The sequence below is a fragment of the Stenella coeruleoalba genome (genome assembly GCF_951394435.1).
Source record: "Stenella coeruleoalba genome assembly, chromosome: 3".
NCBI classification, from domain to species: Eukaryota; Metazoa; Chordata; class Mammalia; order Artiodactyla; family Delphinidae; genus Stenella; species Stenella coeruleoalba.
The window spans coordinates 115,944,094-115,956,163 of record NC_137148.1 but is presented as its reverse complement, the minus strand read 5'-3'; the positions used below and the strand labels follow the sequence as shown (position 1 = coordinate 115,956,163).

Sequence of the window (12,070 nt, the reverse complement as noted above, 5' to 3'; positions counted from 1 at the left end):
GCTGCTGGTCATTGGGCTGCTGACTTGGCCTGCAGAGTGAGTGCAACTGGCTGGCTGGATGCTAAGGACAGGGTGCTGCTGGAGCACAGGGAACACCTGACCCCAACGTGAGGGGAGGGCTGAGGGAGGGATGCTTAGAACGTGGTCCTCTTGTTTTTCTATTCAGAATAACAATAATGTTTGTAAGGTCTCCCTGAAAGATGTAAGGAGTCCCATCTGCATCCGGAGCCCTGAGGAGGGAGAGGCATGTAGAGGATTCAGTCTACAGAGGGTGGGCGGCCGGTGGGCCGAGCTGTAGGGCTCAATGAAACAGAGTTACACTCCAAGAAAACCTCCAGGTGGTGTACGGAGGGACCGATGGATCCCCACGGAGGGGAAGAGAGGGGGCACGGGGCCAGGTTGCCATCGCTGGCTTTTGGGCACAGGTCCTGGAGGAGACCACGGTGGCCCTAGCCCAGGCCACGAGGAGCCCGGGCGCAGGCGCGGCTGTTTCAGCCTTACATCCTCAACTGGGCTGCCGGGCTGAGCAGGGCCCCTGGAGCCAGTCCCAATCTGTTTCCTTCTATTCTTTGACAGGAAGCTCTGGAGAGTCAGCCCCCACCCCCATCCCGCCCCAGCACTCCCTCTCTCTTTTCCACTATGGACAGAGCCTCCGCACAGAGGCTGCCTGCCTGCCGCCGACCCAGCTGACATGGGGAGCATCGGAGAAACGCAGCTGTGCTGGGCCATCCTGGGCTTCCTCCTGCTCCAAGGTAAGAGGCACCTGCCACTGTCCTTCAGCAGCTCCTCTCCTGTGGCCGGCAGTCCTGGGCGCCTGTCTCTCCTTCAGGACACACACCACACAGGCTCTGCATCCAGGGCTTCGCTCACCCGGAGGGAAATTCCAGAGCCTTTTTGTGAAGGGGACCACTTGGCTTGGGAGCTGGTCATTCCCAGGCAGCGGTAAAATAGAGGTATGGTTAGACTCTTTTGTGGGACATTTTCCAGGGTGAACTGGGGCCCCCGGAGAGGCTGGCCCCCTGAAATGTGGGAGGTGACTGTCTTGGTGTGAGGCTGAGGCTGGAAAGCTCCTTCCAGGGTGTCCTAGCACAAAACTGTCTGTACCTTGGCTTTACAGGTGATCTTTTTTCTTCTTTCATATGAGGAGTAACAACCTGGGATTTCCAAATATTGACTTTATGCTCAAATCACAGCAAGAGGGACTCAGGTTAGATACAAAGAACCATTTGCCAAAGAAGATGTACACATTTCATCTAGGAGGCCAGATGAAATGACCCCCAGAGGAAATGACTTGGGAACAACACCTCTCAGATAGAGCTCTGCTAGCTGTTGTGAAGCAGCTCATAAGGGGTCCTCTAATTAGGGAGCGGTTTCTGGGAAACATGAGAAATCCAGGAGATTCTGACTCACAGGGCAGAAACTTCCCTTCGGTCATCCCTTCCCCACCCCCACCTCACCCTCCACAGGTCCTCTGTGGAGGATTTATGAGCATGTGCTCAAAGCGGCAGAAGGGGGTTCAAGAGTATTTGGATGGGGAGGGAGGATGGCGGTTTCTTGGCGGTGGGTGAGAGGGCCCAAGTTCCCCAATGCTCTGTCTCCTGGAGAGGTCAGACATTTTTCTAAAAGCCCAAGGACTGGGGATAAAACTCTGATTGTCCCATTCCTATTCCCCCACCCCCTCCCGGGAGGATAGAGTCACACATCTGATCTGGGGCTGGGGGACTAGGCTATCGTAGAAACCTCAGAAATGGCAGAGGAGGAGATTAAAAGGTGAGACCCACGAGGGGACATTTTCACAAACCTAGGCTTGTCCCAGCTTCCCTACCTGCCGTCCTGTCCCAGCCAAGCCTCAGGGTTAGGAATGTCCTGAGTGATTCTACCTGAGCTACAATCACCCTTGAGTATCCTAGCCGCTCATCCCAGGATCTCACAGCCCTCGCTGTTTCCTTCTTTTGGTGGACTGGGGAATCTTTTTGAGGATATTCAGGCCCACAAAGAGACGTGACTGTGGAGACACAGATTCAGGGCAGACTTGAAACTTGGAGGATTGGAGAGAAGGGGGCAAAATTTTAAATGTTTAGAATTTCTTGAGCATGAACTGTCAGGCCCTGTGTTAAGTGCTTTATGTGCCTTTTCTTATCCTCACAATGACTTTTGGGCTACTAAAATCACTTGCATTTTAAAGAAGAGAAAACTGAGGCCCAGGTCAGACAGTAAGCGACAGAGTCAGGGCTTGAACTCAAGACCGCCAGACTCCTAAATCTATGAGTTTAACTACTAAACTATGCTGCTGAGGAAAACAGTGTGGTGGTGGTGAAGAGGGGGAAGAGAGAGGCTGGCAGGGAGTGAAGCAGGTAGGGATTAGGGAGGGGAGACAGGAAAGTAAGATATCCCTGTGCCTAGTGGTCAGAGGCAGACCGGCCTATAGAAACAGATGCTCCTCAAGTCCCTCCTCTACTCACAGAGGAATCCACTGTTGACAAACTGTTCCGGTAGGGGGAGGGGAGACAGGAGACAAAGAGAGAGCAGGCCACTGGGACTCAGAGCTTGTGACTTTGGAACTCCTTCTAAGACACTAGTTTTGCTTCTAGATAAACGCAGGAAGGCAGTGAACTGTGCCTTCCCACTAAAAACTAGTTATCACCTTATAGAACAAAGATGGTACCTTAGATATGTTTGATCAATAACTGATAGATTTTTTTTTTTTTTTAAGACATGCCTCAGATTGAAAAATGTTCACCCAGGGTGATTCCCCAGCTGGGAAGAGTTCTCTCTATGCTGGGGCACCTAGAGGTTTTAACTCCCCTCTTGACGGCCCCACCCAAGGAGGGAATGGGGCTATGAGAGATGGTGACCTGGAAAAACACAGCCCTGGCTTTGGGCAAGCTTGGGCTTGGAAGCAATTAATTCCACACTATCCAAGTGATAGCACCATGGAGGAAGGCAGTGGCTGAAGAAAATAAACTAGTGGGCTGCCCCAGGCTGGGCAGGTCCCTGGCCCTCAGCAGCCTCTGTTCACCGGGGCCTGGGCCCCCAGCCCAGCTAGTGGAGGACGGGAACCCAGCTGGGCGGCTCCACTTCCCCACGTTGTTTTCCTTTCACATTGTTCACAGGTTTCAAGAATGATTTCATTGTGGAAAATAAGCAAACACAACCTGACCTTTCAGATCCCATACACACAGGGGACACGTATATGGACACACAGCACACAGGCCCATCTGCCTGGAGGTCTGCAGGCACACTCATGCACACACACAAAGGAGAACGAGGCCTTGTGACTGGGGCCTCCTGATAATTGCCTCTTCCCTGGGTTTGGCTAACAGTGACCATTTCTGAAGTAGCCTCTATCTGTTAGAGTAAACTGGTGGCTCGTTCTAGAATTTCCTTGCCTCCTGTATGTACCTCAGAACTTGCTTCCTGTGTAGGCCCTTACCTCCAGCTGGAGGGGCACAGAGACAGCCCAGGTACCAACCCCAATCCCTCACCTCATCTTATTCACCACATCTTTCCATCCCCTTCCCTTGGGGCAAGACCAGGATGACAGTATTCACAGAAAAGGGGTGGCTCCATGGTAGTGTAGTGAGAACATTAGCTAGAGAGCTGGAGTTCTGGGTCTTTGTCTAGACGTGGCAGGTCACTGGCCCTCTGTCCTTGGACGTATCACTACTTTGGAATAACCTTCCCCTGCCCTTGTGTCAGGTTGGTATATAACCCATGTGGGACTGAAGAGACAGGAAAGGACTCTAGGACAATGAACCATGAGGTGCTGGTGATGGTGTGATTGAGTCACAGTCTCAGAGGAAGCCAGCGCCGTGAGCTGGAGTCACATCCTCTAGCCTACTGCCAAGGGTGTCTGCCTTCTTGCGTGGGAGGCTGGAAGCCAAAAGGCCTGGGTTCTTCTCCGGGGAGGCTCACCAAGCTAGTCTACGTGTTCTGCTTTCTCTTGCAGGCCACAACTCCCTGCCTGCGACAACTAGCCCTCAGGGTAAGACCAAAGACACAGGGCCTACTCCAGCATTCTGGCCTGGGAGCTGAGGAAAAGTGGAAAAAGCTCCAGGAAAGAGTTCCTGTTTGGCACTAATCTTTCACATGCCTTGAGAGAGGAGAGAGATGACAGGTTGGGGTGTGGGGTGGGGGAGGAAGAAAGACTAGAAAACACCAGCTTAGCAAAGGAGAGAGGCAGATGGAGCAATAGGAGGCAGCGGACCCTCAGTCTCAGATGATCTGTTTCAGGAAACTTCAGCAGTCATAGTCCAACCACAGAGCCAACTTCCCCCCAGACAGGTGAGTGAGTGTGGTTGCCTAGGGGCCAAGCCCTGTCCCTTGCCCAGCCCTTTAGATCTGCTTGGAGCCCAAGGGTTCTCGGGTGGGCTAGGGAGTGTGGTGTCACCAAACCTGCCCCACCTCCAGCTGCCCTCCACTTGTACTTGCAGGAGACGGTCCTTCCGCAGAGCCCAACTACTCCAGCCCTCTGTCCAGCACCAGCATCCCAGGTACTCTGCCACTCAGATTACAGATGCCATCCAGGGAGGGTCCAGCGAGGAGGCAGACACAGTTTCTGCTCTAAAGGACAATACAGATAAGTGGAGGACCAGACAAGCAAATAGGACCTCATATTGACAGTTACAAAGCGGGGTGAGAAGGGCCATGATGAGCGTAAGCCGAAGGTGCTATGGGAACCCGGGCAACATTAGCCACTTCAGACTTGGGGGCCAGACATCCCAGAGTGAGTGATCTCTGAAGCTGAGGCCCAAAAAGGAGTTAATCAGATGAAGACTGTGGGGTGGAGGGTGGTAGGGCATATCCCAGGGAGAGGGAACTGCACAGGTAAAAGCCCAGAGGAACGGAAGGCAGACTTGGGGCTAAAGAGCTTCCCTGCGCACATGCTGGTCGAGGCCCTAAGCAGGCCACGCATGCTTCCTAATCTGAAGCAGCTCCAGAGAAGCCCTCACAGGTCTCCATGGAAGCCAGTAAACCCATGACTCTGAGTTCAAGCACCGCGGCCGGTCACCCCTGTCCTTGCTGGGACTGACTTGGTCCCAGCCACAGAAGCACACGTTAGGACTCCATGAGTACCTGAGACTGGGGGTGAAAAACCCTGGGTCATGTCTGACTGGGTTCCTTCTTCCCGCCTCGGGAAGCCCAGGTCCTGCCCCACAGTGAGGGTTCTCAAGGCCAGGATCCACACCAGTGGTACCCTGCTCTGGGAGAGAAGTAGAGAGGCTTGGGATTGGGGGGAAGTGGAGACAGGAACTGGTCTCAGTGAAGGTTAAAGGAGCCTGGACTCAGGACTGATAAAGACATAGAACGGGTAAGCCGAGGGTAGGAGAACCCAAAATGTTGGAAAGGGAGGCAGAAAAGGCGGGAAAGGGCTACACGCGTCTCAGGGCAGGTTGGCCTTCACCCAGCAGCATGGGAGAAAACTAGGAGGGGGTGGACACCCTCCATCTGGGCCCTCCTGTTTCATGGTGCAGGCACAGGTGTCCCAAGCAGCAGCAAGAGCAGTGACAGTACAAGCAGAGGTACGTCCTGTCTGTGCTCACAGTGAAGAGCACCCTGACCCTTTCTCTCATCCCAGCCCTCGGCTCTGGGGCTTTTCTACACTTCCAGACTTATTTAGGAGTTGGGTGAGGATAAGGAGGCGGAATAGCAATCAGGCCTGCAGTAAATGTGTTGAAGCGGGGCAGAGATGGGCGACCATACCGTTTTTTAAGAGCACCAGAAACTTGTGCCCATTAACTGGCAGCCTGGCTTGTTAGGTCAGTGCCTGGGGACAAACATCTGATGCCCTTCCTTCCTTCCGCCTCAACCTTTGGCAAAACACAGATGGCTCCCCCTTGCCCGGTCTGGCTCCCTATCTCTGCAGCATAAATCCCTTTCCTCTGGACCCCACGGGTGTGGTGGGAAGAGCATAATGAGAGAAGCATCCTGAATTTTCTGAAGTCCTCTGGAACTAGGAACACGAGCAACCAGCAATGCTCTTCACGTGATTCCACATCACCCAGTTCTGAAGGGTGGGAGGAAGTCTTTTTGGTAGGGCATGAGTTCTCTCTGCAGTCCTCTAACTGGGGGAAGTGGGAGGGGACCAGCTTTCTCACATAGACCGCATCAGTCCCTTCGCTGATACCCCCATCCCTACTCCCTTTTAGACACCTCTCACAATGTTACGTCCAAATTACCCACCATGAATTTGAGGACGAGAGAAGACTCGACCGTCCTGCCCAGCCCCACGTCAGAGACAGTGCTCACTGTGGCTGCATTCGGTGAGAGGGAGGAGAAGGTGGGGGGTGGCAGGGGACCTCACGCCTGAGCTGACTTGGACTCTAACACTCAAGTTCAAATCTTGTCCATTTGGTTTAGGAGGGTTTGGCTGACGAGGAAGATGCTGGTGGGAAGGAGCCTCCGCTGGCCCTCCCCTCCGCTCTTCTGGACCCCAATGGGCTCCATGTTCTTAAGGGAGGATGGGGGTAGGGCTGTGGAGCCAGAAATAGCAGGCTGAGAGCTCATTCATTCAACAGAGAAGGGGAATTAACTTTCCTCCCAGAGCCTGTCTACACAGCACTTAGCTGGGAAGGGAATTTGGACTCCTGTTGCCCTCTTCTGTCCTGTCCTCTGCTTCTCCTTCACCCCATCCTCTTCCCTATTCAGGTGTTATCAGCTTCATTGCCATCCTGGTGGTTGTGGTGATTGTCCTGGTCAGTGTGGTCAGTCTAAGGTTTAAGTGTCGGAAGAACAAGGAGTCTGAAGGTACATGCCCTGACCCTCAGGGCCCCCTTTGCCTCTCTTTGATGAGGGACCCAGAGCTAGATTCTGGAACTGACACCCAACCTGGAGTTGAGGGAAGGAATGGCACCACTAGGGGAAATGGGAGGGTCCACTGGGTGGGCTTTGAGGGGCAGCTTTGGCTTCTGAGTTACAGCCTGTGACCTCCAATCTGTGCCTTTGGATTTTTACAGATCCCCAGAAACCTGGGAGTTCGGGGCTCTCTGAAAGGTAAGACTGTCAGAGGTATAAGGGAAGAATCATCTACTGACCTCTTACTCCCCCATTCCAAGAGGGACCAACACTTCCTGCCTTCACATACACACACACACACACACACAGAATCCTGACAGCCTCACCGAGACCAGGGCTCGGGCAGGTGATGGACTGGAACGCTTCAGCCCCAAGGCTAAGTCTTTATAACCCCTTCGTGAAAAGTGCAGGAATTCGGATTCTGATATACTCCTTAAACAAGAAGGTACTTATTTAAGGAACCACTTGTTGAACACCTTATATGTGCCAAGCACTATGGTAGAAATTTTTGTAATATCTCAAATTCTTAGAGGAGTTCTTCAAGGCAGATATTACTGCATTTTACACATTTAAAAAATTAAGACTTAGGAGAGGTTATAACTTGGTCAAGATCACACAAGTAGTAGGTAGTTTGCAAAACTAAGATTTTTTTTTTTTTTTTTGCGGTACGCGGGCCTCTCACCGCTATGGCCTCTTCCTGCCGCGGAGCACAGGTTCCGGACGCGCAGGCTCAGCGGCCATGGCCCACAGGCCTAGCCGCTCCACGGCATGCGGGATCCTCCCGGACCGGGGCACGAACCCGTGTCCCTTGCATCAGCAGGCGGACTCTCAACCACTGCACCACCAGGGAAGCCCACAAAACTAAGATTTAAACACAAGTCTTTGGGGCTTCAAAGCACACACTCATTTCATTATAGTCCACCAACAAAATAAAGGTTTCACAACCCCCAATTCCTTGACCCCCATTGCCCTATGGCTCCTTCTGTCTATAACCCATGTTCCCTTCCTTCCCCAGCTGCTCCACAGCCAATGGAGAGAAAGACAGCATCACCCTCATCTCCATGAAGAACATCAACATGAATAACAGCAAAGGATGCCCCTCAGCAGAGAAGGTGCATTTTTCCTGGTTCCTTCCTCCCTTCTCCCTCCTCCTCCTCCTTTCAGGCTCCACTTCCTTAACCAGAAAGGAGATACTTTCAAAGATCCAGGCTCTTCTCTCCTCTTCCCTACCCCACCACTCCCGGTTAACTTCATCCATCCTCATTATGTATTTATTTTGCAGGTTCTTTAAAAGCAACCTTGGGTCCCTGTGGATCTGACGATGATGCAGCTTCCCTGTGACTGTAAGAAGGAAGGCGATGGGATGGGTAGAGGCAATAAACTAGATATAAGTTATTTTATTGTTTCACATCTACTCCCAGATCTAAAGGACATTAGCATTCCTCCAGATCTGGGAGCAAGCTGCCAGCATGAGAGACTCTTTCCCACATGGACTGTCACCCTAGAAGCACAGCATGCTCCTCCCACCATCTCAAAGTCACAGGGAGGAGGAGTCTATAGGGCCAGAGCAAGGAAAATGACAGCGAATTGGTCCTTTCTATTTTGCATTAAAATTATTTTCTAGCCTGCAGTATAATTTCTTTTAAGGTCTATGTTCCCATGGGTATTTCTTAACAGAGTGTTTTAGCAGCTCTGGGGCCTCCTTTTGTAGGTAAGGCATGTGTGCAAGTTTCTACCCCCGTGGGGAGCTCTCTGAGAAACCTGGGAGGTGGAGAGAACTTTTTGTCAGGTCTGCCTTGTTTCACCTGGTTTATTAAGTAGTGACGAGGACTAATCACTCCAATAGAAGGGAGAGAAAAGGAGCTGTAAACAGTGATCACTGTCACCAGTAAAGAAGTTTTAAGTCTGGAGAGTGAGAACATGGGACACGCAACGCATTCTGATTAGAAAACTCCGGTGACAATGGGTTTCCCTGGTGGCGCAGTGGTTGAGAGTCCGCCTGCCAATTCAGGGGACACGGATTCGTGCCCCGGTCCGGGAAGATCCCACATGCCGCAGAGTGGCTAGGCCTGTGAGCCGTGGCCACTGGGCCTGCACAGAGCCTGTGCTCCGCAACGGGAGAGGCCACAACAATGAGAGGCCCGCGTACCGCAGCAAAAAAGAAAAGAAAAGAAAAGAAAACTCCGGTGATGAGAGCTGAATAATATAAGGGCAAATGTCCTCTGCCTGCCCCAGGTAGACTTGCCTCATTTTGGTCCTAGCTGTGGGAATAGCACTGGAAAGGTTTGGAGCGAGGATAGATCTGTGACTTCGTAAACCCAAATCCACTCCCTTTGCCCCACACAACTATGATTTTTGTGTCCAAGACAGAGAATAATGTCTCACAAACACTGTAAACTTGTTTCAAGAGAATAAGAATGCAGTTACCTTAGTCATCTCTACCATGACACTGGTTTGGAAATGAATCTTGGTTGGGGAGAGTCAATGGAAGAGTCATCTGGATATGTCTGCATGGAGTGCTACAGGCATCTGGTTGATGGCGGTTTAGAACATAGATTACCCATTCTGAAGGAACCATATGCTATTTTTTTCTGGATTTAGACTCTGCAAGGAGAGAGAATGCTTAGAACAGAAAGTTTCACTCTACTTGTCTCAGTGAAACTATTAAAGTGGCCTGAAGAAACCTACTTGATTCTAAAATCGTCTAGGGCAGAGGATTTTATAACCTGCTCATGTCTGTAACTCCTATGTGGTACACTGTGCTCAGCACATCAGAGGTCATGACAACTGGATCTTAAGTGCAGGAAATCTAGTCAAAAGGCTGGGCTCTGCCACAGACTTGTAGCTTGATTTTGGCGAAATCATCCCAATCTCTGAGCCTATTTTCTTACTTTTAAAATGAGGTACCTGGCCTTCACTATCTTTTGGGGTTCTTATATTTTACAGTTCTATAAACTCTAGATGTAAGAAAAAATGAACACAATCTTTTAAGTAGAGATCACTCTGGGTGGGAGCCAGAGACAAGTCTTGGGTGACTCTGGGACTTAGATTCTCTGGACTTAGATTTTCCTGCGCGTTCATGTGTATTAATGTGGAACAACGATCCCAACCTGGCCCTGTCTCTCTCACAGGCTACTTGGTAGGTAAAATGGAATAGTAAACGTGGAGACACTTGGGAAGTAAAAGTACTAGCTGGCAATTGCAGCAGACAACATGGAGTACCACCACCCAGGTTCCACTTCAGGATCAAGACCCTTGATCTTGAATTGCTGGGAGTGTTGGCTGCTGAGGGCTCATAGCTGACTGATGACCAGTTGATGGGGCGGGGAGGTAGGGATGAAGACCTGGACCCCTTGCCTCAATTTCTCCCTCTGCTTAATCCTGCTTCCCTTATCCCTCACAACTGTAGTTCCAGGAGCACTCACCAATAAACCTTCAGCATGCAAATCCCAGAGACTCTATTTCCTGGAGTACCCAACCTATGACAGCAAGACTATAGCATTTTAAAAAATAATTCAGATATATTTTATTTAAGCCACAATGCAAAAAACATATGACTTCCAAGCTAGTTCCAGCACAAAAATCCATCACTGGGACAGAACTCTGCAGGTGACCTAACAATGTCTAGAAGTTCTGGATTCTGTTTGAATTGTTATTGTCATTCTGACTGCGTGGGTACTTAGTTCAGCTGCTTATCATGCTGGACTAATTAGGTCAAGGACATGGACTTCATTCTAAGTAAGTTTACGTCTTCAGTATAAGGCCACAAACTTCCCCCTGACTCTGGACAGTGTCCTGCAAATATGAGCTGTTAGTCCTAAGGTATTTATATATGGGAGAGATGGGGTGAACTTGTATTAATATGAGATTGAAAGGTTTTTACCCTGAAACTGACATTGCAATACCACATTAGCCATGTTGATTTTCCCGTTGCCAAGTAACTACCCTCTGGGAAGGGGTTGAGGATGAATTCACTTAATGCTGAATTCCGCTCTCTAGTAAATTATATTAGACAGGGTTCGGCTGGAGGATCCTACTACTTATGTAAATACAAGACCCCACCTCTGACAGGAAATCCAAGTATATATAGCCTTTCCCTGCAGCTTCCCTGAGACCACATCTCTTCCTTTATGTCTAGACAACAGGATGGTGGCCATTTAGAAGACGGCTTCCTCCCTATTCTAACACAGAACTAAAGGGCCCCAAAGCAGGAACGGGTGGCAGGCGTGGGCTGGTTGCTGTGTGTTCTTCCCTTGCTTCTCCCCTCATCCTATGCTGGGGGGTGCAACCAACAAGCCAGCTCAGGAGCACAGGCCCAGTTGAATAGAGGGATCATTTACTCAGTATCTTTCTTCCAGGGCTGGATGGGGCAGCAACTCAATCATATAGGGCACATGGCAAACCTCAGTATCACCAGAAAAAATTCACTACAGTTTAACAAGTTTTTCTAAAAGTGAGAAGAGAAAACTGATAGAAATTCGAGGCTGTCTCTAGGTAAAATGGTTTAGCAGGTAAAGAGTCACTGCAGGGTCCCCAGCCTAGGTCTAGAACACAGTTTCCCAAAGCCAGGCTAGTACTACTCAATTCTATTTGAATCTGCTGGAAAACATTGTGTGCCTCTGCTCAGCAGTTTCCCCTGGGTCTGTGGATGTCCTTACCTCTTTGAATTTCTTTCTGCACCTACCTTCCTCTCTTTGAGAACTGCCAAGTTCTTGTCCTTTATTTCCTTCCCAGGTGCTCTCACTCTTCCTGCTGATTGCTTTCCCCTGGCACCTCTATCTGGAGGCTGTTGAGCCCACAGCTTCCACTTTTACCAAACACAGAGATTGAATTTGACAGTGGGAATTATTTTTGTTGCGTGGTTGGTACGCTTAAGCAAAAACTGGCACAAAAGTGTTCTAAGTGTTGAGGTTTGGAGTTCTAAGTTAGTCCTGGTGATATAGTCATAGAAAAATTTATCCAGAGGTGTTAATTGAGGTGTAAATGAGCTCTAGGATATTTGTGCATGGCAACACCTGAGAAGGTCGCAAGCTAAACCATTGTTTACTGATCTAGGAGTAAATGAGCCATCTAGAAGAGGAGGAAGTGAGGTTTCAGAGGATGATGGGAAAGGTTGTTGAGGTACCAGACATTTTCAAGAGGCCCCAGCTTCCCAAATCTTGTCCAGCATTCTTGAACCTGGACTCTACTCCTAAGTAGCCCCATAATTTGTAGCACCCCTTCTCAATCCAATTTCCCCTACAATGCTCTAGTACCCCCACTCTCAACCAGATAC

The 12,070-nt window shown here is 50.2% G+C and overlaps 1 protein-coding gene across 4 annotated transcripts; it reads left to right on the top strand.

The window, feature by feature from the left end:
* Positions 1–633: 633 nt before the first annotated feature.
* On the top strand, positions 634–8,425 carry ECSCR (endothelial cell surface expressed chemotaxis and apoptosis regulator). 4 transcript variants are annotated; one of them, XM_079917986.1, is made up of 10 exons: positions 637–752; positions 3,950–3,985; positions 4,234–4,284; positions 4,434–4,493; positions 5,475–5,522; positions 6,150–6,263; positions 6,649–6,747; positions 6,957–6,993; positions 7,811–7,907; positions 8,078–8,425. In XM_079917986.1, the coding sequence occupies exons 1-10, from the start codon at positions 692–694 to the stop codon at positions 8,084–8,086; spliced, it is 612 nt and encodes a 203-aa protein (XP_079774112.1). In that variant the 5' UTR covers positions 637–691; the 3' UTR covers positions 8,087–8,425. The 4 variants fall into 4 exon arrangements, with proteins under 4 accessions (XP_079774113.1, XP_079774115.1, XP_079774112.1 ...); XM_079917987.1 differs by lacking the exon at positions 3,950–3,985 and having other exon boundaries at positions 634–752; XM_079917988.1 differs by lacking the exon at positions 5,475–5,522.
* Positions 8,426–12,070: the final 3,645 nt, after the last annotated feature.